The sequence below is a fragment of the Pungitius pungitius genome, chromosome 10 (assembly GCF_949316345.1).
Source record: "Pungitius pungitius chromosome 10, fPunPun2.1, whole genome shotgun sequence".
Classification (NCBI taxonomy): domain Eukaryota; kingdom Metazoa; phylum Chordata; class Actinopteri; order Perciformes; family Gasterosteidae; genus Pungitius; species Pungitius pungitius.
In genome coordinates, this window is record NC_084909.1 from 3,983,608 (window position 1) to 4,009,213 (window position 25,606).

The 25,606-nt window shown below is 48.1% G+C and overlaps 2 protein-coding genes across 4 annotated transcripts; both read right to left on the reverse strand.

The window, feature by feature from the left end:
- Positions 1-8: 8 nt before the first annotated feature.
- sec22a (SEC22 homolog A, vesicle trafficking protein) lies at positions 9-6,601 on the reverse strand. Of its 3 annotated transcripts, none has more exons than XM_037488054.2 (7): positions 6,279-6,601; positions 5,146-5,375; positions 2,757-2,920; positions 2,501-2,680; positions 1,894-2,012; positions 1,629-1,694; positions 9-929 (listed from the first exon to the last, which is right to left on the reverse strand). In XM_037488054.2, exons 2-7 carry the CDS (start codon positions 5,325-5,327, stop codon positions 729-731), a joined length of 912 nt encoding a protein of 303 aa, XP_037343951.1. In that variant the 5' UTR covers positions 5,328-5,375; positions 6,279-6,601; the 3' UTR covers positions 9-728. The 3 variants fall into 3 exon arrangements, with proteins under 3 accessions (XP_037343951.1, XP_037343950.1, XP_037343949.1); XM_037488053.2 differs by having other exon boundaries at positions 5,146-5,391; XM_037488052.2 differs by having other exon boundaries at positions 5,146-5,356; positions 6,279-6,599.
- A 912-nt stretch (positions 6,602-7,513) lies between these two features.
- pdia5 (protein disulfide isomerase family A, member 5) lies at positions 7,514-25,292 on the reverse strand. The gene is made up of 17 exons (XM_037488043.2): positions 25,160-25,292; positions 20,580-20,700; positions 19,999-20,086; positions 19,288-19,371; positions 19,169-19,214; positions 18,891-18,983; positions 17,771-17,831; positions 17,445-17,512; positions 16,219-16,310; positions 14,986-15,057; positions 14,617-14,753; positions 12,403-12,473; positions 11,934-12,097; positions 11,611-11,741; positions 10,406-10,476; positions 9,118-9,252; positions 7,514-8,474 (listed from the first exon to the last, which is right to left on the reverse strand). Exons 1-17 carry the CDS (start codon positions 25,223-25,225, stop codon positions 8,394-8,396), a joined length of 1,581 nt encoding a protein of 526 aa, XP_037343940.2. The 5' UTR covers positions 25,226-25,292; the 3' UTR covers positions 7,514-8,393.
- Positions 25,293-25,606: the final 314 nt, after the last annotated feature.

The following is a 25,606-nucleotide window of genomic DNA, read 5'->3' on the forward strand; positions in this document are numbered from 1 at the left end:
TGTCATGGTAACGGCCTACATATCTTTAATAATGATACACATCTTCATCTTAAAACATTACAAACATGTTCAGCACGTTCTTTAAAAAACAAACAAGCCATGCAGAGCAGAGCGGTGAGGTCATGTGGGTGTGGACCTCAGATCCTCCCATGAGCCTCTCTGACTCATGGCGCTCCACTGTTTTATTGGGAATGTTGGCAGGAAATCCTCCTGGAACCAAATGAGGAGCACCGAGCTCCACGAGGACTGTGACCCAGTGAGGGGGGGGGGGGTAATCCTGCAGCAGGACTTGTTCTTAAAATAAAGCAAACAACAAACAAATGCAAATGTTCCAATCTAAACATTCCATTGATAATAAATACAGGGTGAATGAGGGCAGCTTTGCATAGAGTTCTGCACCGGCTCGGTCCACACGGTACAAAATAAAGTGCTGGTGAGACACGCAAAACAAAAGCTGTACAAAAAAAAACTAAACGTCCTGTTTTTTTATGCCCATATATCCAGAAAGTAATATAATTGGATAAAATAGAGGTGAACATCTGTTAGCTTAGCTTTAGCCTACTGCGCTAACGGGCCGAGCTCCTGAAATGTTTGGGCAGAACCAGCCGTTTGGGCTGATCACCACTTTAAGGAGGTGCAGGGACAAACGTCCCCACAGGATTCAACAAGCCCACGCTGATGGGTCTGCTTCCTGAGCTGGGTTCACACGCCGCCCCCCCAGACGCCCCTCACACGTTGTAGTCCGGCGCCTTGCCCAGCGGCTGCCTCAGTTTGATCTGCAGCGTCATGAAGGCCCCCACCGCCACGTGGAAGAGGATCTGCCACACGTTCCTCTGCTCGTACAGATACGCGTTGGACAGGCAGATGAGCGCCAGCGCCAGGAAGGACTTGATGCTCCTCCAGAGCGAGAAGTAGAAGAACAAAAAGCACTGAGGGGGGGGAAGAGAGAGAGAGAGGTGGGAGGCTGGAGCAAACGGACACGCTAACGCAGATTATTTATGTGTGGATGAAGAAATACAGGAACAGCAGTAACCTCTCACTTCTTAAAATACATCATTTTTATTAGCCAGTGAACAAGAAGTGACCATAAATGGACTGAAGGGGACGTAGACACATACATCTCTGGTATCAGCGTTAGGCCCCGCCCTAAAGCATCCTCTGCTTTATGGTCTGTTTGACTGTAAATGGATCATCATTCACTAAATGAACATCATGCTGCATTGAAGAAGACTTGAAACTAGAGACTGAGACCATAAACTCATGTTTACAATGTTTACTGAGGGAATAAATCTAGAGAGAAGTAGAGTAATTTCCTCGTAGACGTCTATGGGACCAGAGGAGTCGCCCCCTGCTGGTCACTACACAGAATGCAGATCTAATACATGAAGCTTTGAAGGGTCAAATATCATGTACACACACTAGTACACAGTGTAGGCCAGTGTGTGTAAGAATATAAACGGTTAATAATGAAGCTGAAACACTGAAGGTAAATGATGGAAAACATGAAATGTTTCTCCTTTGCATCAAGTTCTTAACAATGTATTTGTGCTCAATGGGGCTGTTGACAGGTGACATGATGTCATCGTTAATGAGCCTCTTGAAGCTGTGTGATGGGAGCGCTGACTCACCTGATAGAGACAGGCCGCTGTGCCGAGGAAGAAGGCAATCACATAATTGAAGTCCTCATCGTCGTTCTGCACACCGGAAGAAAGGGAAGCCTTTTAAGTTTAGACAAGGCATCGTAAGAGCTACATGACGAGAAAATCCACCTCACTTTTCCTTCTAGTTTAATAGAACATGAAGGAGGGCATCAGGCAAAGTGAAGCTCATTCAGCATTAGCTTCATAGTTCAGATGCACCGTGAAGCTAAAGTATGACGTCGTCTCGTCTGACCTGCAGGATGCTCTCGATGGCGTGGACCCCCCTCAGCAGGTTGAGGCCCCCACACAGGAGGCTCAGGACGCAGGACACGATGGCGGGAAGAGTCACCGGCTCCAGCATCTGGGAGGGAGCTGCAGCAGAGCAGACCAAGGTCACCTTCAGAGGCTTTCACACAGGGAGGGGGGGGGGGGGGGGGGGGGGGGGGGGTGAGCTATTTGTGGCGGACTGACATGACAGCATCACGCAGTTACTGGCAGATGCCCCACTTGATTACATGTCATTGAGCTGACGCTTTTATGGTTTTATATTTCTGCCTGAGGAGCATTTGGGGGCTTTAGAAGCTTTAGAAGCTGGTCCAGGAGACACACGCTGCTTTCACAGATCAAACCTCCTCCTTCCCGCCTGATTGCTTCAAAGGGACCAAAAGACCAGTGTTGGACGGACTGATGTCATTCTGTTTGTTGGCATTGTGGAAATAAACTGCACCTTGATCCCGTCTGAAATCTCATCTCAAAAAAATGTGAATATTTATAAATTGATACGGAGCCAGATGTTATTCTGTAGTGAATAGAAAGTATTTTGTGTCGACAATTGTGCAGGGGGGGGGGGGGGGTCCTACCGATGCCTTTGTACTTGGAGGCGCTGCGGGTGGAGGAGCCGTTGACGGCCTGCAGGTCCTCAGCAGACAGCTGGTAGGGGGGCCGCAGCCGGATCTCCGTCTGCATGTCGGCCAGGTTGATCTTGGTGGAAAGGGAGCGGGGGCTGTTGTAGCGCTGCTTGGTCTTCTGGATGAAGGTGTCTGGTGGAGGACAGGTGGAGGTCAAATCAAGGTTTCAGTATTTACCGATCCCTCAAACACACCAGTGACCGCTCACCGAACTCGATGAAGGAGTAGGGCCGCACGGCGCTGCGGATCCGCTTGGGGTCGTACGTGACAATGAATTCCTTCTGCAGCTCGTCCAGGAAGCAGAAGGCCAGCACGTTGGGGTAGTTGGCAGTGCAGACCATCAGGTACCCGACTCCCAGGGCACTCGTAAAACTGACACACACACACAAACTTATTAGGTCACGAGACAAGAGCAACACCACAAAGAGCCCCTTTGATTCTGCAGAATGACGCACTATTAATATTTCACCATATTTGTGTCAGAAAAAAATCACAGCTAATTTAACCCGGTGCCACATTCAATGGCAGCTCCTGCATCGCTCGCCCAGCAGTGTTACAAACTCCCCACATACAAAGACTTCTACACTCTCCGTACAGCTCAGAGCACACGTTAAGAACCGCTATCACAACAACTTGAACCATGAAGAACATCAACACACAGAGAAGAGATGCATTCTGTGTAGTGACCAGCAGGGGGCGGCTCCTTTGCTCCCATAGACGTCTATGAGGAAATGACTCTACTTCTCTCTTGATTTATTCCCTCAGTAAACATTGTAAACATGAGTTTATGGTCTCAGTCTCTAGTTTCAAGTCTTCTTCAATGCAGCATGATGTTCATTTAGTGAATGATGGTCCATTTAGAGTCAAACAGACCATAAAGCAGAGGATGCTTTAAGGAGGCATGTCAAGAAGTGAAGTTTCCAGGAAAGGCTTCTAAATCCAATCAAAGCCACTTCATTCTACATACGAAGAATAAACAAATTTGTTCTCCAAAAACATTAAAATTAGAGTTCACTCATTTTCTTAAAGAATGAAAGATGCAATCGCCTGAAGGGAAGAAAAAGACGAGGCTAAACAGCGTCTGCCTTGTTTGAACTGTCACTGTCTTCCACAAGCTTTTAATAACGGAAGATGGTCTCGCTGATGATTCTAAATTCATGTTCCATGTCTTCAGACCAATTAGCTCCCTCACAAACAACACTTCAGGGAGATTCAAAGCGCTGAAGCCCCACAGCAGGGTTTTAAGAGTCCGTTTGACATCTTCAACGAGGCGCCAGCTGTCAAATTAAAAAGGAGTTCTCCATCAAAGTTGTGTTCAAGGGGTCGAGGAGAGAGCAGAGCAACTGTCAGCGGGAGATTGGTTCTTCACCCGGAGAGGGGGGGGGGGGGCTCTAAAACGCTGACAGTTTGAATTCACGTCCAGACAAAAGCTGCTTTTATACTGGCGCTTATAACTAAAAGGAGAATAAAACTCTGTTCAGATACATACAAGCAAACTTTGATATTCCTGAATATGCTTTCTGTCACTGATACTGATTATTGATGATCCATTAACAGATCCCTTTGTTGTGGGATTAAAGCAGCCACAGCATTTTCCACCCGTCTAAGAACCATTGACACTCTGAAGTCAGTGAAGCCTAGTTTACGCTTCTGCATTTTCAGAGAAACACAATGACACACAGACACAGAGCCCCTTGGGCCTCTTGCATGCTTGCGTGTTTCGACCCATTTTTCTAAACTTGTGTCAAAAGCTACGTGAGCTCACGCAGCCCGCAAGGCTGTGATTGGTCTGCTAACTACATCCTTTCCGGAGTCTCACATTTCCGGTTACATAGCACAATTTGCCATTATTAAAACAAAGATTTTTTACGTGACAATGAATCAGTTTGAAGCGTTTTTGTCGGAAAGAATCTGTAAATATGACCACTGATACAACCCGTCATTGGTGTCCTTGTAGTGGACGCAGAGCTCCGCAAATGTCAGTTTGCAGGTTGAGGGGTGAGCAAAGTTGTGGAGGAAAATATGGGACAAATATGGCCGTGAAAAACATGCGATCAAAAGCAGAAGTGTCGATGCACAACATGCGATCAAAAGCAGAAGTGTCGATGCACAACATGCGATCAAAAGCAGAAGTGTCGATGCACAACATGCGATCAAAAGCAGCAGTGTCAATGCACGGGACAAATAGTCTGATAAATAAATAAACCAACGACTTCCACACACAATGATGTCGCTCTCCAGGTCGTCTCCGACAAAAAGGTTTTTCCACCTGGTGGTCTGGAGGTGAAATGCTTTGCAACACGAGCAAACCTTTTAGAACCATGAAGTGAATCGAGTCCGTCGACACAAGAAGCAGAAGCATGTTCCAGCCTTTAGCTGGTAACGGTACTAGCACCTCCTCCTCCTAAACACTGATTTGTCATTTACAATGTCACATGATCAGCAATCAGAGACCAGAAAAACATCAATGTCATTATGAATAATTGTACTGAATATTGGAGGGCACTACTCCATTTACACTCTGTGTCATAAACGCATGTTTAAAGCAAAGAGCAATCCAACGACTACATCGAGTTGCAGGTGGAAATGCGACCTACTTGACATTGTAGAGGCCGGACTTCAGCGTGCAGCGGTCGGGGAACTGGCCGAGCTTCTTGGAGAGGCCCTTGAGGTGCCTCTTGGTCTCCTGCAGCTCTTTGTCCTGCTCGTAGTCGGTGGAGGCAGAGAGAGGAAGGCCGTCGCCCACCCGCACCACGGAGGAGAACAGCACCGCGGACATCTTACAGCTCGGCCAGTGTCTGACAAGTCCTGCACCAGACACCAGAACCTGGATTTAAACAAAGCTTTGTCCAAAATAGAACATCAAAGGTACCTTAAAAGGATCGAAGTGTGTCAGGGGAGAACTTAAATACTTGATACAACAGCAGCAATTACCAAAAGCATTCACGTTTCCGCATTTGTTCTCTTAATTGATCGATTGACACAATGTGGCAAACATTTTCTAACTTTCAATGTGCTTTTTGAAATGATCACTGACAAGTGTTGACATTTGTGAGCAGTCTGTACACAGATTGTAGATAGCAGTCGTAACTTGGTTCTTAGTTGTAACTCATATTCCTGTAATAATTGTACACATCTAGTATTATTTTTATGCTCTATTGAACTCTGCACATACAAATATATTAATGGACGGTTCCTTCCACTAAACATAGGGACCGGAAGAAGATGAATATACAAAATCAATCAAGTAACGTTAACTGAACGTTAATAACCAGTTAAATCAACTTAACCAAAACAACAGCAAGACGTTACGACGACAGGTTGAAATGGGAAAGCGTTGCTAAGTTAGCTAGGTAGCTAGCTAGCAAGCAGCGGGATAAGTTAGCTAAGGAAATAGTATGTTTAATCACCCTGAGAGTGACAACGGATGGCATTAGACTCAACATATTCGCTTACCAAAAAGGTACGTATTTTCTATAGTTTCTAAAACAAAAACAGTCAGATTAAAATATAACACAGCTAGCCAACAGTCTACAGCAGACCGGGTTAGCCAGCTAGCTAACTGTTAACAGCCAACGGCATTAGCCTGCTCACCAGGGAATGTCCCACTGACGTTAGCATGCTAATGAGCCAACAAGCTAACTGCTCTGCGCATAACGCTAAGGCTTTAAGTTAAGAACAGCAGAAAATAGCACTGAATAGGTTAGTTTGTTGGATATTAAACACTTACCCAGAAGAGTGTAGCATCATGTGAACATCTATCGCGTGCAGCTACGAGGCTGCGCAGGTTGCTAGCGGACGCTCCACACTACGTGTTGACGTGGTTGTGTCGCGGGGCATTGTGGGTAAAGAAAGCCTCTCATCAGCATCACAGAGAAAAAAAACACGTTTATTCCTACTTATATTTTTGCTTTGCAGTTTTCTGTCTTTTTATTTAAACAAATTACAATTTATTTCTTGGAATTCATTTTTTGGTTTGTCATTTTGTTTAACATTGCTGTTATGTGGATTTTTGCTTGACGATAAACATTTTGACAGCATTTCTTTGACTTTTTTTCCATGACATTTTTAGACCTTACACAGATGACCTTTTTGACATAACGCAGTTTGACTGTTTTTTAAAAGCATTTTACCTTAAATATTTTTTTGGGAAATTGATTTTTTTTTTTAATTTGGATTTTTTTTAATCAAAATATTTTTAACCCTTTTTTCAAAATGAAATTTTACTTTACTGTATTTGAACATTCTTTTCAAAAACATTTTTGACATATGACTAAGTCTACACCTTACATATTTTTACTTTTCTCAAAATATATTTTTTAAAAATACATATTAAGTGTTTTGACAGCTTTTTAAAACATTACATTTTTTACATTTTTTTCAAAAAAATATGTTCAGGACCCACACATGAACATATTTTTCGACCTAATATTTTTTGTCTTTTTCCCCAATGACATTAAGACAAGATATTTGGACTGAAAAAAACATGTCATAATAGTTTAAAAAAATATTTTTCCACCATAGACTTTTATTAAAATATTGTTTGACCTAATATTGTCTTTTTCTCATGACATTTTAGAAACTATTTGGAATAGTCATATATTTCCACTTGACATATTTTAACCCAATATTGTTTGACTTTTTTCGATTGAATTTGTTGACCTTACATAGTTTTTACAAAATGTTTTTTGACCTGATCTTTTTGTACTTAAACACAACATATGACTTTAAAAACATTTTTACCATTTTCTAAACTATTTTTCCATCACATTTTTAAAGTAGAACGTAACACTTTTTTTCTAAAATATTTTCTGACCTTATGGTGGCGCTAGAGACTTATTATTAGGAAAGTTAGTCATTAAGTCAGATATTTGACTGAAATAAGTGATTCTATAGAATCTTTCACCACAAAAAACAATTGTCAATTGGAGGACTTAATATTCTCAAATAAAACAAATGGAAAAAAATGTTGGAAATGTTGACTTTTATTATTTCTTCTTGTTCTTATGATTAAGTCTCAGAGGAAAGATGTGCAGACGAGTCTTGCACGTCCAATTCCTCACAAGACAGAAGGACAGGGGGACAACCAGCTTTTATTTGGGGTACAAATGTAAACAACATTAAAGGGCCGGAGAATGATTGAGATTTCACAAACTAGTTCCCTTTAAATTGTGTTTCGCTTTCCCTGAGAACCTTATTCATGAGTAATAAAAGCAGATTAGCGTGTAGAGATCCACGGTGGGAGCTTAAAAGAACAGAGGAGGGGGGATGCGGGGGGGGGCCCTGAACGCACCACAGTAGAGTCATTCGGTGGCTCCATGCACGCCGTCTGGACGCAGAGGTGTATTGTGGGATATTTGGCTAGAATCGATGGGTACGAGGGGGGGGGGGGGGGCGTTGCTCGCAGTATGCAAATGAGCCCCGAGGTCATGACGTTAACATGTGGGAGATATTTGGCGTTTCATCGTCTTCCTTTTGTTTTTATTTCACATCTTTAAGGCCACAGGTTAAAAAAAAAAAAACTTCAGAAGGAAAGAGGGAAGCAGAGAGCCCGGAAGCACCTGGAATAATGGACTGGAATGGACCCCCGTGGTGCCTCCACCTTTACCCACCACCACAGGTGTCAGTGCACACTGAGACCCCCCAGCAGGGCTCCGTGTTGCATAGATAAAACATAGCTCTTCACACAGTGTCACAAGTCTCAAGTTTACAAACGTCAGCGGTGGCATATAAAAAAGAAAAAGAAAAGCCTTGAGCTGAGGTCATCAAGACTCCCACTGTCAGTGCTGATTAGGGAGGGGGGGGGGGGGCTGCCAGGTTTAGAGGTCACGGTGCAACGCGCACCTCAGAGCTCCTCCTTCCTCTTGACCACCTTCTCCTGGTCGCGGCCTCGCAGGCTGCGCATGAAGCCGATGAAGCCCTCCTCCTGTGGAGAGAAACCGCGAGAGATCAGGAGCAGCACGAGCCTCGCGGCCCCCGCCATCCTGTTTTTAAATCAACCGGTGAACAGCAAGCGACCATATTTGGACCGAAGAGGACGTAGAGACGCTTTATACGTCTTTTCTGAAGACCTAAACGAACGTTATGAGAAAATGTTTACAATGTTTCCTGATATAAAAATCAAGAGAGAAGTAGAGTCATTTCCTCATAGGCGTCTATGGGAGCAGAGGAGCCGCCCCCTGCTGGTCACCACACAGAATGCAGCTCTAACTTCTAGAACCTTAGTTTCCTGCTGGATGCAGTTCTTCTACAGTTTGAACAGAATCCTTTTTTATTGAACAAAGCTGGACTTAAATCTAAATTTGCTAATCTAAACCAATAAGTAGTCTTAGATGAAATTAGATGTTAGTAACAATTACTACAGTGACATTAAAGGCTGTGCTACATGAGGTGTTGCTTCACACTCCACATTCAAAGAGCTGCTAAAGGTGTGACCTAGGAGGAGGCTCACAGCAGGAGAAGCGTCCCCACAACGCACATCAGATGGACAAAGTGGTACTTTAATGGCGTCCGGGGGGGGGGGCAAGCAGAGCTCTATGTCAGAAAGCAGGATCTGTGCGTGGACTCACCCCGCGATCTCCGTTGTACTTCTCCACGAACTTGCCGTAGTTGTAGTGGTTGAACGTGGGGTAGCCCTCCACGGCCTCCTGCTTGCACAGCTCCTGGTTCTGTCCCTTCGTGCAGTCCACGGCGGCGTACACGATCTGAGGAGAGGCAGGACGCGTCTGAGCAGAGCGAAGCAACCACGCGCCATTCACAAAAACGGGGATTTAACCTCCCGACTGCGAGGGCTCTGAAGCCCAAGCAGACACCCGGAGGAGAAGGAGCGGTCAGACAGCAGCTTCACGACTCGTGTTATTTCTGTCATTGTTTTGGCTCCAGTTGTGGTTCCCGCGAAGGGAAACTCTCCCGCTGCTGAACCTTTATCCACCATAACGTGCTCATTAACATGCAGGCCTACGGGAGGCCGTGTGAGGCAAATGACAAGAACAGACATCCCATAGTAAACACACACATAGAAACAAGCAGGGAGATTAATGTCCGAGGCCGTCAGGAACGAGGCCAGGCCAGCTCCTCAAACCTCAGAACCTCTGTTTGACTCAACAACGCGTCCCATCTAGCATCTCTGGTACCGGAGAGGCCACCCTGTGCTTCCTGAGGATGCCCTACTGGCAACATGTGTGTAACCCTTCAAAAAGTTATAGATTGCAAGTGCTGGGATGCTGTGGCCATGAGAAGACTTGACCTGGAGCGTCTCACACGGAGAGGACGCCAGTCTCCTGCCTGTAGGGACACAAATAGTCGGTTTGGAGGTAGAAGAAGGGCTCGGCCCCGTTGTGAGGGACAGAGCACGTAGTCACCTCTTCGACTCGGAGCCTTCATTCTTATTTAACGATTGTCTGTGCAAAGCAGAAGGCCCAGAGGAAGCCATCTGACACCCATTTCAAGGAATTCCAAACCAGTGAGAGAGTCTCAAGGAAACAACGCAATCAAGAGGCAGCCGTTTGTGTTCCAGAGATGACGTGTGATCATGGAGCAGAGTCAGAGTGTGTGTGTGTGTGCGTGTCACACTGCAGTCAGACGGTGTCACGGGAACGAGAGGGAGGAGGCCGTTAGACCTTCAGGTAAGCAAGGTCTGAACCTCGAGGCTCCCTCTGAGCCACAAAGCCCCCTCTCAACAATAAGCTGTCAAAAACATCCCCTCCGTCTTTCTGAGGGTCCCTGAACGCATCGCGTGTGATGAAGGAGCCAGAGCTGAGGTCCTAGTGGAGATATTTCATCATCTCCACGTCCCATCAAACCGTGGTTATCAGCGCTAACGTTGAATGAAGGTTGCTTGTACAAAGCAGCACTAACCTTGCGGTCCTCTCTGAAGAGCTCTGCTGCTGAGCTGAAGTGGGGGACGGCGTTCTTACAGTGGGGACACCCTGGAGGACAAGGACACACAGACGACATGTTGAGGCCTCCATGCAGCAGGGAGGGGCTCCTGGTCCACTACCAGAGACCCTAAACACCTTGAAGACCCCCCAGCTACACCTCCTCTAGTCAGTGGGAGAAACACGTTTACACACAACAACAACAACTGAGAGGACACGTCCTGAGGAGGAGGAGGAGAGGAGAGAGGACATGTCCTGTGGAGGAGAGAAGGAGGAGGAGGAGGAGGAGAGGAGACGTCCTGAGAAGGAGGAGAGGAGAGAGGACATGTCCTGAGGAGGAGGAGAGGAGAGAGGGGACACGTCCTGAGGAGGAGGAGAGAGGGGACACATCCTGAGGAGGAGGAGGAGAGGAGAGAGGACATGTCCTGTGGAGGAGAGAAGGAGGAGGAGGAGTGGAGAGGACACGTCCTGAGAAGGAGGAGAGGAGAGAGGACACGTCCTGAGGAGGAGGAGAGAGGGGACACATCCTGAGGAGGAGAGGACACTGACATATTTAGTTGTTGAGGAAGACCATTTATGAATTCATTTTAATTGAATAATCAGTGTTTTTCTACTGTTTCTATTTAACATCCTTTATTCATGTGTTGTTCTATGAGCCTTTGGTTAAGGTTCATTCGTTGCTATGTGCCATCTTACCATCTAATGCCGCCCTGAAAGACGATTCTACTTATTATGATACAATTCTATATAAATAAATAGAATATTACTCCCCCTTCTTAGAAATGACACCGTCTTTGAATGCAGGTCAGAGACCAAACATTTCCAGTCACTACACAACAAACTTTAGATAAATAAACGAAGCTGCTCAAGTGCCCCCTTAAACGGCCCTTAAACCTTTAAAGGTTGCATCACAGGTTGTGTCACAGTGACCTTTGACCTCTATAAGATGTAGGGCGTAATAAGGGATTTTAGCATAAACAGTGTTGGAAGCTTGTCTAACGTGAGAAATGAGAGGAAACACAGCGGACTTGTTTTCGAGTGCTGTGAGTCAGGCCTGCGTCTCCCCGGGGCCGAGGCGGGGCTCGCTCCTCGCCACGAGGAGCTGGACTTGATTTAAAAACCAGGAAACGATCCAAAGATCCAAGCCGAGGATTCACAACGAAAGGGCCGAGTGGAAGCTCTTACAGGGAGCGTAGAACATCACCAGGGCGTGCTTCTTCTTCTTCAGCGCCTCGCGGAAATCCTCCATTCCAAGATGGCTCACGCTGGAGGGCTGCTCCTCCCACGACTGCTCTGGGGGAGGCGGAGCCTCCGGGCTGAAGACGCGGCGGAGAGAAGAAGAACATTTATTCAAGGGGGTGTTGAATAGACACATACTGGTACCGCAGTGCTGGTTTGACATGCCAAGAATCGAGACAGAACTCAGGAGTCTGGAGCCTCTCATCAACTACTTTATGGAAAGAATCAAAGGCTCAGACTGACGGAGGTGACGGAGGGGCCCTGCTCACTTGTGCATGAACTCGATGATCTTGTCCTTGCTGCGGAGGTGGGGCAGCGTGTACTTGTCCTCGCCTCGCTCAAAGTACTTGACGGTGGGGAAGCCGGAGATCTTGAAGCGCTCGCTCACGGCCTTCTGCACCGTGGAGTCCACCGCGGCCACCACGCCGGGACTCTGAGGACGGACAGGAGGGGGGGGGGGGGGGGGGGGGGGGGGTCATCACCAGCTCTCTATTGCTTTATCATTAAGAAACGCAAAGAGGACGAGCCTTCCCAACGCAGTACGACACCCTAACGAGTGCTCCCCCAGGTAGCAGATAACAAACGGCATGCTGGGTATTTGGGGCGCCGAAGCCCAGATAATGAGCCCAGATAACTGCTGCAGCTCCTACAGGGCGGGGGGTTGGATTAGCGAGGGGGGGGGGGGGGGTAATCAGGATGCAGTAACGAGGTGCGCGCCGTGAACGTGAAGGAACTCACGTCTGAACCCCGGTTGAGGACCCGGGCGGCTTCGTCGTACTCGGGCTTCATCTTCTTACAGTGGCCGCACCCTGCAAGACGTGCACACACACACACACACACACACACACACTGTAACATGTGTACATGCATCATAATACACAGGTAACATGGTGCTGCTCCAGCATCAACATCTCTAAGAACTCAGCATTTATTGATGAACTTATTTCAGATCTTTCAGACACAATAATATCTATAACATCATTTCAGGTTCAATGAAGTTTAAGCAGTTTATTATTATTAGAAGGGTTATCGGGATACTTTAGTGAATTGCTATCATTAAATACTAAAATTTCACAGCACTAAGCACAGTGAAAAAATAATACAGCAGAAACATTTCAAAAATGTGAATCCAGACAAAAGAAAATCATTACAGTTAAATAAAGCAAATAAGACCAACGACTCAGCAGTTACACTGTGATATAAATGTTAGAGATTTCTCTCCTTTGAGAGCTGTGAGTGATGAAGCCGATGATGAAGGAAAGGGAGGATTATATTCATCTTATTCCTGCACTACGTTGTCTGCCGTCATGCACCAATCGCCAAGTCAAATTCCACGTATGTCTGACATATTAATGGCAATAAATGTTTCCTGATTCCTGATGACGAAGTGGGGTCCAAACCAGCTGCACACATCTCACGCTGTAATGGAAGTCTGAATCTGTTACGTTTGTCCTTTAGACGTTGTAATATATATATATATATATATATATATATATATATATTAGTACATACATGTTGTTCTCTTGTCGTCTGCTCACACACATCAAGCAGAAGACTTGGTGCAGTTCCAGAAGCTGCTAAATTGTCCTTGTCAAAACAGTTCAGGAATTCTTTTATTCAATATAGGACAGAGCTGGCACCGGCTGTAGATCGAGGGCGAAGTGCCTGATGGGGGGGGTGGGGGGGGGGGTGTCACCAGATAGTGTTCAGCAGAGAGACACCGAGAGGACAAAGTCCAACCATTTAAACTGATGACCGGCAGAAACACTGCTGATTCAGAGGAAACCACTGAGGGGGGGAGGGGGAGGGGGAGGGGGGGAACATGTCTACGTCCTCTCTGCTCAGTCACACTTTCTCTGATTTGTTGTCACATGACTCTGACGTTATGATCGATTCATCTCAGAATTGAATGATTCTAACAGAATGAAACACTTCTAGAGGCATGAAGGATAAAATGAATACAGCGTTGACGCTCAGCTCTTTACAGTAAAGATGAAGATCTGAGGATGACAGTTGTTTTCACAGCTTCTGCCTGTGCTAAACGGGGCGTGATCTACAAAACATCCTATGAATCTCTTCTCGGGGTCGAGGCCGTCCGTATTCAATCATCTCCCTCGTTCTCCTGCACACTACGGCCTTGCTGCTTTTCTCCCGTAATCGTAGCCACAGACGCTCAGCTGGAGGTCTCCCACGCCGCGAGGACGCAAGCAACGGCGAGGACGCCAACAACGGCAAAGACGCAAGCAACGGCGAGGACGCGCAAAGCTCAGAGGACGGAGACGCTGAGAGGTGGAGGTCTGGAGACCATAAATCTCACTCTGACAGCAGGGCCATTAAGGGAAGAGCCCCGAGGCAGCACTGAGTGTGTGTGTGTGTGTGTGTGTGCATGAGACAGAGATATGCGGTGTAATTGTGCGCAATAAATGTTTGTGTCGTGGTATGAAATATGTGTTTGACAGGTGCAAGGGTATCTGTGTGTGTGTGTGTGTTTGTTTGGGCTGAGTGGCTGTGTGTGTAGGGGGGGGGGGGCGTACATCAACTAATGACACTAGGATAATGGTGATGAGCGGTGCTTCTGGTCTGTGTCGTATTGCGGCTGCAGTCCTACTGGTGGTGAGCAGTAAGTAGACGTAGCAGCGAGGGAGGGTGGGACGTGGCTAACAGCTGGAGAGCACCAGTCTTCTTACTCACAGGGGAGGGAATAATGGTATGTTGTTGTTTCTGAAACATGAGGTTAAAGACGTGCCGGCTGAATTATTACGTCTTTAAAACAAAACAATTACTCTGTGTTTGTAGGCAAATGATTAACGATTTGATTCATCCCTGAAACACATGCTCCTTTTGTGAAAAGTAAGAATCAGAACTGTGCTTTCTGATGATCAGGTGATTCAGGCTCATGGACGGAACAGGAAGCATCAGTAAGCGACTGATCACATCAATAACGGTCCTCACACGGGGCGTAGAACATGATGAGGGCGGCAGGGTGCTCCTCCAGGAAGCTGTCGAACCCCTCGTCGGTCAGGTGGAACACCTGGGAGTCCGTCTCCGACCACGGCACCTCGGGGGTCTTTGGCTGGGGGGGTTGGGGGCTGAAACAGGAAGTTAGGGGGACAGAGGTGAGGGCCGTCTAGTTTTTAAATACACTTATTTCAGCACGCTGCAGAAATGAGATCCAGCTGTAAGCCCTCCCCCCCCCCCACCCAACGTGTCACACACATCTGGAGCAAAGCAGACCCGCCCAAATGAGTCAAGCACTGAGGAGCCAACGACACAACCCCCCCCCCCCCCCCCCCGAGGTACATTGAAAGTTCCACAACTCACTTCTTCATCCAGTCAGCGATGTCTTTGGCTGTGCCTCCGTAGTTCTCGTAGTGGAACAGGAACTTCCCCTTTCTACAGGAACAGAGCACAGGAACAAGATGACCCCCCCAACCAAGGGCCCGTTGGACCTCTTCACTGGCTGATCTCCTTCTCCTTGTGTTCATGTTAGCGTTTAGGAGATGTCAGGGACTGGAGGTCGTGCTTTAGAAATGAGCTCAAAGCATCTCCTCAGATTTAGAGTTTTTCTGTCCATGTGGCTCTGGGCAAATGGGGGGGGGGGGGGGGTTTGAGCTGCAGACACACGGAGGGACACCATTAAAGGCAATAGAGGTGATGCACGATCACACGCGCTGGCTTTAAAGGACACAAAACTTGCATTTTAAAGCGAGCCGGCTGCTTGGAATTCAATCAGAGAGATTTACTGCTTTCTCTTTATCTGCAGAAACCTGGTAGGAGTCACGTTAGGGAAAGTCAAATGAATGTTGTTTAGCCCCTGGGCCCCGTGTGGGAGTCTGTCAGCTTAAGGACACAGAGAGGAACAGTTTAACTGAGCTGCCGTCTCAATCTGCAGGCCTGGAATATGGGGAGGGGGGGGGAGGACCTTGAGATCACTCGCAGTGGGGGCTCATTACCAGAGAGGCTCGGACGCTCGTTAGCTCCACAACGCTAATGTGCCGCTAGCTGACACACACACACACACACACACACACACACACACAAGATGAGAAACCTGGAGCGGGGGGAGTAAGAAGTGTGTGTATCGGTGTGTGTGTGGGGGGGGGGCGGGTCTGTTAACCGCCGGTCACACTCAGTCGCCCCCCCACCCTGTGAGAGGCTATTGGCTTTGATTCTATGTGCACTAGAGCCTGTAAGCGAGAAAGGCAGCGTGACAGGTCACATGTGGCCTCGAGGTGATTTTGAAGGTTAGAAAATATTTTTATAAACTTTTAAAAACTTTGTCCTTCTTGCAGCCGAGGAAGAAAACGTCACAGAGCGATCACGTCCTTCTAAAGAAACACAAGGCTCAACATCTTCACACGGCTCCTGCCTCTAAAACATATGAAAACACATCGACCTTCTGTGGTCTTTTCATCAGTTATCAGCCCCCCCCCCCCCTTTGGCTTTACTTCTCTTCAACGGGAACAGAACTTTGTGCTCTGCCCCTCGTGGTGTCGTTTAAGAGGACAGGACTTCTGAGCCTTGGAAGTGAGACGGATGAGAGGCTCCACTCACTCAAAGTAGCAGAAGGTCGGGTAGCCTTTGACGTTGAACTCCTGCTTGAGGCCGTCAAACTCAGCCGGGTGCACATTCATCCCCGCCAGCACCTTGAAGGGGAAAGCAGAGAGAAGCTAAATGAGCCCCAGGTCTGAAGGGAAGGTGAAGAAAAGAGAAAGGACGTCATCAGAGGTCTTCCGCATACAAAGACGGATCACAACAAGTATGAAAAGAGACGGCTCGGTGAAACGACACCATGAATGCAGATGAGACTTCACTTCATCAAGTTCGATAGCTGCAAGAGAACCTGACTTTAGGAACAACATTAGCACCACGTTCTCTTTCATGTAGCAAGTTAATGAGCAAAGGCCATCATTTTTCATCAGGAATAAAACCCGAATTACTCTTCATAGCCACACCAATGTTAGCATGATGAAGTGCTAATGCTAGCATGGAACCCGCATGCCTGCTACTAACATGTAGTGCTCAACATCTCGAGTCGCAGCGTTCTTTCCAGGAATGTCACCGAGGGAACAAATCATGGACGAAGTAGTCATCTTCTCAGAGTCGCCCCCTGCTGGTCACTACACAGAATGCAGCTTTAAACCGGACGCTTTGATTCACTTTAAAGAACCGGAGGTTGACCCCAGATCATAAATGAACCAATAATATTTAAAATAAAGACATTTGTATAAAGAGATACTGATGAAACAATCTAAAGGCTCCACATTATTCATTATTACACTCGATGTAGCAAAGCACAGTGGTGTGAACAGAAAGCGCGTATGATCCTAATTACATGCTCACGACTCAAGCAGGATGCTGGATGATCAAACAAACATGCAGTTAATCATGGTTTATTTCCTGCGCTGCGTGAGGCTCACTTCTCCTCAGGCAGCTGCCTCCATCACATCCTGCTGCTCCAGGGCAAGTGTTTACCTTCAACAAAGCACATGCTGCTTTTCAGCCAATGATATAACATAACATGGCCGCCACGGTGACGGCTGGTCTTTGAGCAGAAACACATGAGACCAGATGTGTGTGTGTGTGTGTGGGTGCCCAAAGGCCACAAAGCCTCCACAGGTAAGAAAAACCTCAAATACCAACAGCTGGTGTGTAGAGGTCACTGAGGGTCAGCAGGAGAGACAGCCAGAGACGGGCTGCAGCGACGCACTGCAGAGCGGAGCATTCAGTGCTGACACATCTCAACTGGGGGGGGGGGTGGGGGGACTCAGCAGACTTACGTATCTCCCTCTGGTCTCTGTGGCTGCTTGCTGGAAGATGGGCTGCATCCTCTTACAAACGCCGCACCCTAAGAGAAGCAGAGCCAGAACCTTTACGACAGAACCATCACTATTTGTTATTAATTGAATTTAAACCTTAAACAGGACAAACAAAGGGGTTTACTAACAATTTGCTGATATTTCACAGACTAAACAATTGGTTGTGTTATGTATCTTTATGATAGTATGTCTAACTAAGTGAGTCTGAATGTGTGGAAGCAGCCGATGAAGCAGAGCACCACTTGTCTCCGTTACCGTGGACACGATGGAAATAAAAGAGGACTCACAGGGAGCGTAGAACATGAGGAGGACTGGCCTCTCCTCTCTCTTCAGCAGCTTCCTGAAGTCCTTCACAGGAGAACAAAAGACATGCTCAGTATATATATAAATATATATATATATATATAAAATATAACATGCATGAGTTGTCACACCATCATCTTTGCTCTCTCAGCAAGTTGTTTGACTGATTAGGAGCAGGAGAGAGCATCACGGCCGGTTACCGGCTCCTCCTCGCCTCCTTCACACCACATTCAGCACAACCCTCCACAGACTCCCTTCAAAAGCCTTCAGGAGACACGTCGGTTTAATTAGAGCCTGTAGAGCAGCGCTTTGATGCTGAAGCCTGATACCAGAATCCCTGTTCTAGAGGTGCACAAAGCTGCAGAGGCAGCTTCAGACCATCGACAGGACAGGGGGAGAGGACAGGACAGGACGGGGGGGAGGGCAGTGCATAGGACAGGGGGAGGGAATAGAGAAGACAGGACAGGGGGAGGGAAGACAGCACACAGGACAGGGGGAGGGAATAGAGAAGACAGGACAGGGGGAGGGAAGACAGCACATAGGACAGGGGGAGGGAATAGAGAAGACAGGACAGGGGGAGGGAAGACAGCACACAGGACAGGGGGAGGGAATAGAGAAGACAGGGGAGGGGAGGGAGGACAGCACATAGGACAGGGGGAGGGAGGACAGCACATAGGACAGGGGGAGGGAGGACAGCGCATTGGACAGGGGGAGGGAATAGAGAAGACAGGACAGGGGAGGGAGGACAGCACATAGGACAGGGGGAGGGAGAACAGCGCATAGGACAGGGGGGAGAGAGGACAGCACATAGGACAGGGGAGAGAGGACAGCACATAGGACAGGGGGGAGAGAGGACAGCACATAGGACAGGGGGGAGAGAGGACAGCACATAGGACAGGGGAGAGAGGACAGCACATAGGACAGGGGGGAGGGAAGAGAGAAGACGGGACTGCTACCTCCTTGACACCCTCAATACCCTCTGGTCTTGGTCTTGTATTATGTCTTGTGCGGGACATCTGAGAGGGGGGGGGGGGGGCATTCTGGCACGTATATGAACTTCCTCTTTAATGTTCAGGTCAAAAGGTTGTTTGGGCCACTTCTTACTTTCTCTGTCTCTATGTGGACGATGTCTTTGGCCTCGGGGTTCTCCTCCCACAGCGAGGGTCCTGATGGGTCCTTCAAGAAGGCTACCATGGACTGAAGAAGAAAAGCAGGTTATAGGATATAATAATATAATCATGGAGGGTAAAAGGAGCTCAGCAGTTATGGAGGCTCTGATTTTAGATGATAGAGTGCATCTCTCTGAACTGCTCCTCACACTAATGCCCCGCAGAGTGAGGCGAGGTGGACTCGGGGAGTGTAAGGGACGCAGCAGCACCCACCTTGAAGGTGGCCGGCCGGTTGTACTCGGTGTGGAACGTCCCGTCTCTGAAAGCCAAGGAGTCAGTGGGTGAGCCTCAGAGTGCAGAGAGCCAATCAGACGCCTCGGTGTGGTACTCACTTGTAGTGAAGCAGCTCTGCTCCTCCACCTCTGGAGCCCGGGTCCACCTTCACTTTCTTACAGAGCTTACGGCCCTCTGGGTCTCTGAGAGGGGGGGGGGGGGGAGAAGACTGTCAGAGTTCAGAATAATCTGGGACCTCTATACCAAGCAGTGTCCCTCTAGACCTGGTCCTCTATACCAAGCAGTGTCCCTCTAGACCTGGTCCTCTGAAGTCCACAGGGCCAGGGACGTTAGCTCCGTTGATCCAAATGAGCTGTGTCGGTTCAGGGTTGATCCAAACACTGATTGGTTGTTTACAATGTCACATGATCAGAGATCAGAAGGTAGAGAAACATCAGTGATCATTTTCTACTCAAAGTGAAACTTTAATTAGACTTTGTTTCTAATTGTGGAATCGGATGGCTTGAATAAGCCTCTGACAGTAGCGATGCATAAAACCCTTTAATGCCTCTCCTGACTGGGGGAGGCAGATGGCACCAGGAGCAGATGTGACCTCCACACGTACGCAGAGGTGGCGCTCAGTCATCCGACTAAAAACCAGTCTGCTCCTTCTAGAAGCACAAAGACTGTGCGGACATGGACCTGAACGGGACATAACGCAACAAGACGGTGGGAGGAAAGAGGCGTTGTGAGACGTTGTCCAGCGGAGTTCAGTACCCCCACAGAGAAGGTCGACCCCCTCCAGGACGGAGCGATGTGCAGTCACTTACCCACAGTTGACCCAGGCGATAGTCCCCTGGCCCTTCACTGCCTGGGCCACGTCCGACAGCAGCTTCAGCTGGGAGTCCCCCGATGAAGCTGCAGACACAGAACCAACCCCTTTAATGCCCCCCCCCCTTCAGACACACAGGGGAGAGGAGTCGAGTTCCACAGCCTACTAGAGAAAGAGACCACCGAGTTCTGGGTGGAGGAGGGTTGTGTAACGCCTTTCACAGGATAGGGGGGGGGGGGGGGGGGGGGGGGTTGAGTCACATCAGCTTTCAACATCGTACAATAATACAATAGCGTAGCCCAGGAGGGGGGACATGAGGGGGGGGTTGTAGCTGCAGCTGATGTTCTAGGGAAATACATCTCTTCTATTCCCTGGGGGGCCTTTCATAATTTACAAGCAGGGTAAAACTCAACACAGGTGTCATGTGACTGACTGCAGGGGGGGTGGGGGGGGGGGGGGGGGCATAACACGCGGGAGACGTGGACATTAAGAGTCGAGAGCTTCAAAGGAACTGAAACAAAGTATGTGGTAAAAAGTCTCCTGTGATGGAGGGAGAACTAAACATCTGGAGTCTCTGACCTGTGTTGGTGTAGACCACCAGAACGTTGGTCCTCGTCCTGAGCAGTTTCTTGAAGTCTTTGTGGTCACTGACCTTCTCTATGAGAGGAGACACCTTCGCCGCCTCCAGCAGCAGCCCCGCCTGGTACAACACACACACACACACACACACGTTCAGTTTGTCGTAGGCTTTCCTCGGGTCTCGCTCGCCGTACGGCGCTGACATGGCGGTTAGCTCGGCTCGCTAGGTAGCTGACCCCATGTGTTCTACCCACCAACATCGTGGCAATAAAACACATCGGCACTTCGGAGAGAGGAGCGTTTATTCCCAGGTTTCATACCTGGGTAGACCCACAGTGGAGGGATTCATACATGGTGGTTCCCCCATGGGGAGAGGAGCATCCATGCACACGGTATCAGAGGAGAGGAGCATCCATGCACACGGTATCAGAGGAGAGGAGCATCCATGCACACGGTATCAGAGGAGAGGAGCATCCATGCACACGGTATCAGAGGAGAGGAGCATCCATGCACACGGTATCAGAGGAGAGGAGCATCCATGCACACAGAAGCGGTGTACATTGACACCATGAACTTTAATACAGCCCTGTCTTGGGGACAGCCTTTAAAGTATCAGCGGTTTACTCCGCCCGGCTGGAATAAACCTTCAGGGGCCTCTGCAAGGGCTTGGACTTTAAGACGTGTTATAAAATTAAAATGTCACGAGCCATGTGAGAAATGAAGCAGCTTGATAGAAGTGAAGTGAGTTAGTAGCTCTGGATCGGAGCTGCTGCCACGTCTCTTCACTGGAACCCCCTCACAGATTTACTGCTAGAGGTGGAACGTCCGCTTCATTAGTTTTAATGGCAATCTTCCGTAAACTATATTCATAAACCATTTCATGCAAACCCTGTAAAATCAGGGAGAAAAAAAAAAAGAGTCACAGACTAAATGACTGGGAAAGAAACAAAAGGTTGAATATCCTGTAAATATTTGATTTGAAGATCATTTTCAACACCACAACAACTAAACCTCACACGTGTAAATACCGCTTACAAGTCAGGTGATGAGAAAGTCTGCTTAATGGGTTGAAGCAGCTGGAGTGTGAAACAAAGCCCATATTGAGGGAGCGCGGCGCTTTAATCAAGTGCAGGAGACTAATCCCACTGCAGCGGCGTGGGGAGTTCATTCCACGCACGGCGATGGTCTCGTGCCGTCAGCACCCATTAAGGAGCTCTTCCTTCCTGCTTACGGAGGACTGGCTTAGACAGCGAGGCGGCCTGGTGACGGATATCAGCCGCAATGGAAACCAGCACCTGTCGGCCTCGTTTCCTCATGTTGGAGCCCCCCCCCCCCCCCCCCCCCCCCCGAGGACAGTCTGGATCAAAGGCCCCGGTTACGTAGAGAATACACCCCAGTCTCTCTAAGTGGGATTCTGATCCGCTCGGGTTTGATCCGGTTGGTTTGGCCGATGCGAGCTGCGGCGGTTCGGGGGCCAGGTGACATCTGGCGGTTATCAGAGCGAGGAGCCCGAAGAGGGGGCGGGGCTTCGGATTCAACGGTGAAACATTTACTACAGTTGTTGACAGGCCTCCACGTGGTGCTGATTGAAGACGTAACTGTGATGGAGGAGGGGATGAAGATGAAGATGAAGAAAAGCGATGATCCCAGCATCCACCAAACCACGTTGCCTTGGTTTCAACGTGGCGTCATCGGCAGTGCGAGCGCAGCCCCACCCCTGCACGCCAGCCAGGTCACACGCAGGAACACTGGTGGCAGACAGAAGCCTTTGATGCCGTTGCCACGCCAACGCTGCGTACGGCTTTCACATACAAAGCCACCCCGAGACGCCTTTCAGGAACCAAACCGGACGCTAATGATGATTAGTAGTTATTACTGAAGGATTTATTCTTATTGTTATGACTTGGAGACGAGAAGATGCTTTTGTCGAGTAATTTAAGTGATAATAAAGAAAAGAGCTCACCTGTAATTTTCAGTCTAATGTTATGAACTACAGACGTGAGCAGTGATGAAGAACCAGCTGGATTCAACCTTGTGTAAACCTAGGTCTACAACTTCAGGGGGGGGGGTAGTAGTCCGGCAAATGTTATAATGGTAGGGTAACTCAAGCCCTAGTCCTCAGTACATTTATGTAACTGGAGTTGTTAGCATTATAAAAGCTCATGTTATTTATAGGTGGCAGCTCCACTAGAAGCTCTTCACCGCATCTCAACAAAGGATGCAGATGGAGGACCCAGAAGATGGGTTCAGTGACAAAAGGCAGAGAATATTCTGGATCCACTTAGCCATGGAAACGAAGGCGCGTTTCTATGGATCCAAGGAAACGGAGCTCATGGGTATAATGGACATGGAGCAGGAGACCTTCTACGGCTTCATGTGGAGACACTGGAACCACAGAAGTTCTCTCCCCAACACCTCCCACCAACCAGCGACCACAAGGTTCACTACCGGAGAGGAGACTCACACCGTGGGGTGAGGAAGAGGAGGATGAGGAAGAGACATGACGTTGTTTCATGCTCATCTGAAGTATTCATGTCCACAATGACATCAGCACCTGGACGAGGTGGCTCTTCATTGGCTCTTGTTGTTCTGGTTCCGTTGCCTCTTGTCTCAGCTGGATGACAAATGGATCATGTAATGCAGCAGGAATGTTGTTTTTCAGAGTGAATATTATGTTGATGTCGACCACAGCTTTCAGCGCGCTGATGTCGTTGCGGTGACATCACAGATTAAACATCAACCTTGCAGGAGCGGCGTGCGACCTTTCAAACACAAATACCTGAAGATTCTTCTCCATCAATCACAGCGGGCCTGCGACGACAGGGAGAGTAAAGTGAGAGACGAACTGCAGATCCATGAGCGTGCTACGCAGCCACCTACCTCCACCCACCTCCACCCGCCTCGCAAACACTAATAAACACGTCTGTGTGACAAATCTGCATCATAAAGAAAAGTACAGTTCTAGTGCTGAATCAGCAAAAACTACACCGGCGTTTGTCAAGCAGTCCGACTCAGTTGTTTGTGTGTGTGGACTAAAGCTACACAGCCTCTGATAACACACACCCACACACACACAGAAGTGGAGGAAGAGGAGGAAAGGAAGAGGAAGAAGGTCCACTAACACAAAGCACGATATCAGATGTTTTAAATAATACGAGAGGAATGTTGGATCAGAAAACGTATTTTCTTATTGATTCCTGAGGATCCAATCACTGATCTATTTGTTGTTTGAGTGGAGCAGCTGGCCAACAGGGAGACACAATGTTCTTCTGTATTGTTTGAAATTGATCATCACCCTCACAATCTACACACCAAAGTTCCTCTGGGCATCTTAGATAAACCTTCAGAATTTTTACTTCTCGGTTACGCCATCTTGTTAATCAAATATGTTCTACACTGATTTTTAAGCAGGAGAGTGGTGGCCAAGTGCCAACTTATCAAATAGTTTCACCTCACAATTGGTACACTGTACACACACACCAAAAGACACACAGACTACACCCGTGTTTGCTGAAGCAGGTCCGTGAAGCCGTCCAGTTTGTTGAGGACACCTCGCTACGAGGAGGCAGGATTATCGGTTGATTTTTAAATGAAGCCTGATAAATGACACGATGAGTGCTCGTCATAACCGACAACGTGTCCTCGTCCCTTCAGGTGACCTGGAGGAAGGCCTGTGGATTCACTCCAAAGCTCCAGGAGGAGCCACACAATGTCCACACCAGGTCTTATAGGACAGAGGTTCTCAAAGTGGGAGGAGCTTATACAAGTTTTACTGTCTGTGGGAAACTAATAAATTACTCAGGATTTATTGACTGTTAAACTAATTAACATAGTTTTCTTTTGTATAACAGTCAAACCTCTCACCCACTAGAGAGGATAAGTAGGGTCATCAGATAGAAACGTTACCGTGTTAGTTAGATACAGCTCTCACCCACTAGAGGGTAAGTAGGGTCATCGGGTAGAAGCGTTACCGTGTTAGTTAGATACAGCTCTCACCCACTAGCGGGTAAGTAGGGTCATCGGGTAGAAGCGTTACCGTGTTAGTTAGATACACCTCTCACCCACTAGCGGGTAAGTAGGGTCATCGGGTAGAAGCGTTACCGTGTTAGTTAGATACACCTCTCACTCACCAGAGAGGGTAAGACTATAAAGTGTTTAACTTTCATAACACAAGAGACAACAGGAGAACGAAATCACTTGAGGAGCTGCACACATGAAACAAATAACATTGTAAAACACCAACGTGTAAGCTAAGCTAAAGATTTAAAAACGATCACACACCCAGGGCAGGGTACATCCGTTAGAAGCAGATATACATATATTTGCATGCAGTGATATATTCAGTGATTACAGCTGCGCCATTAACGTTACGGTACTCCGGCTAACGGCTGTCAACTTTAACGTTACTTCCCGAACGGGCCAGCGCGAGACGCGTAAAACGTGTCTTCTGTTTGTTTTTTAATCATCCCTAACCGGACACCTTCCGGTGTCCACGCGCGCTGGAGCACGCGTGACAGAGCCCCCCCCCCCCCATTCCCGTTACCGGTCTACACGGCGGACGCGGTACTCGGTTGACTCACCAGCAGCACCAACACCAACATTTTCGCCTCCCTCATTCTACTCCAGTGGCGATTCCAAGAGGCCATGATGCCGTTGCCACGTAGGGATACGCATGCGCGGTGGAGCACTTTTCCCTCGAATCCTCCGGGTGCGGCGCTAGGCTTCATGGGACATGTAGTCGTTGAGGATGAATCGTCCAGAGGGGGCGGTTCACCTGCTGCCGTTCCTGTATTTGGATAGCGGGGTGAGTAAGTCTACACGTTGTTGCTGTTATCAGCATAATGCGGCGGCCACATTGCGAGACGATTAATCACACGCGGGGTAATCAGTAAATTGGCTTGTGATTGAATGTTTCTTAATTTGCTCTTTATCGAATTGACTTTCTTCACTTTAGAAAAAGTAGTTTGATTAAAGCTGTGAAATGCTGCACAGCGTCTCATTCTAGCAGAGAGTCAATGTAAACAAAT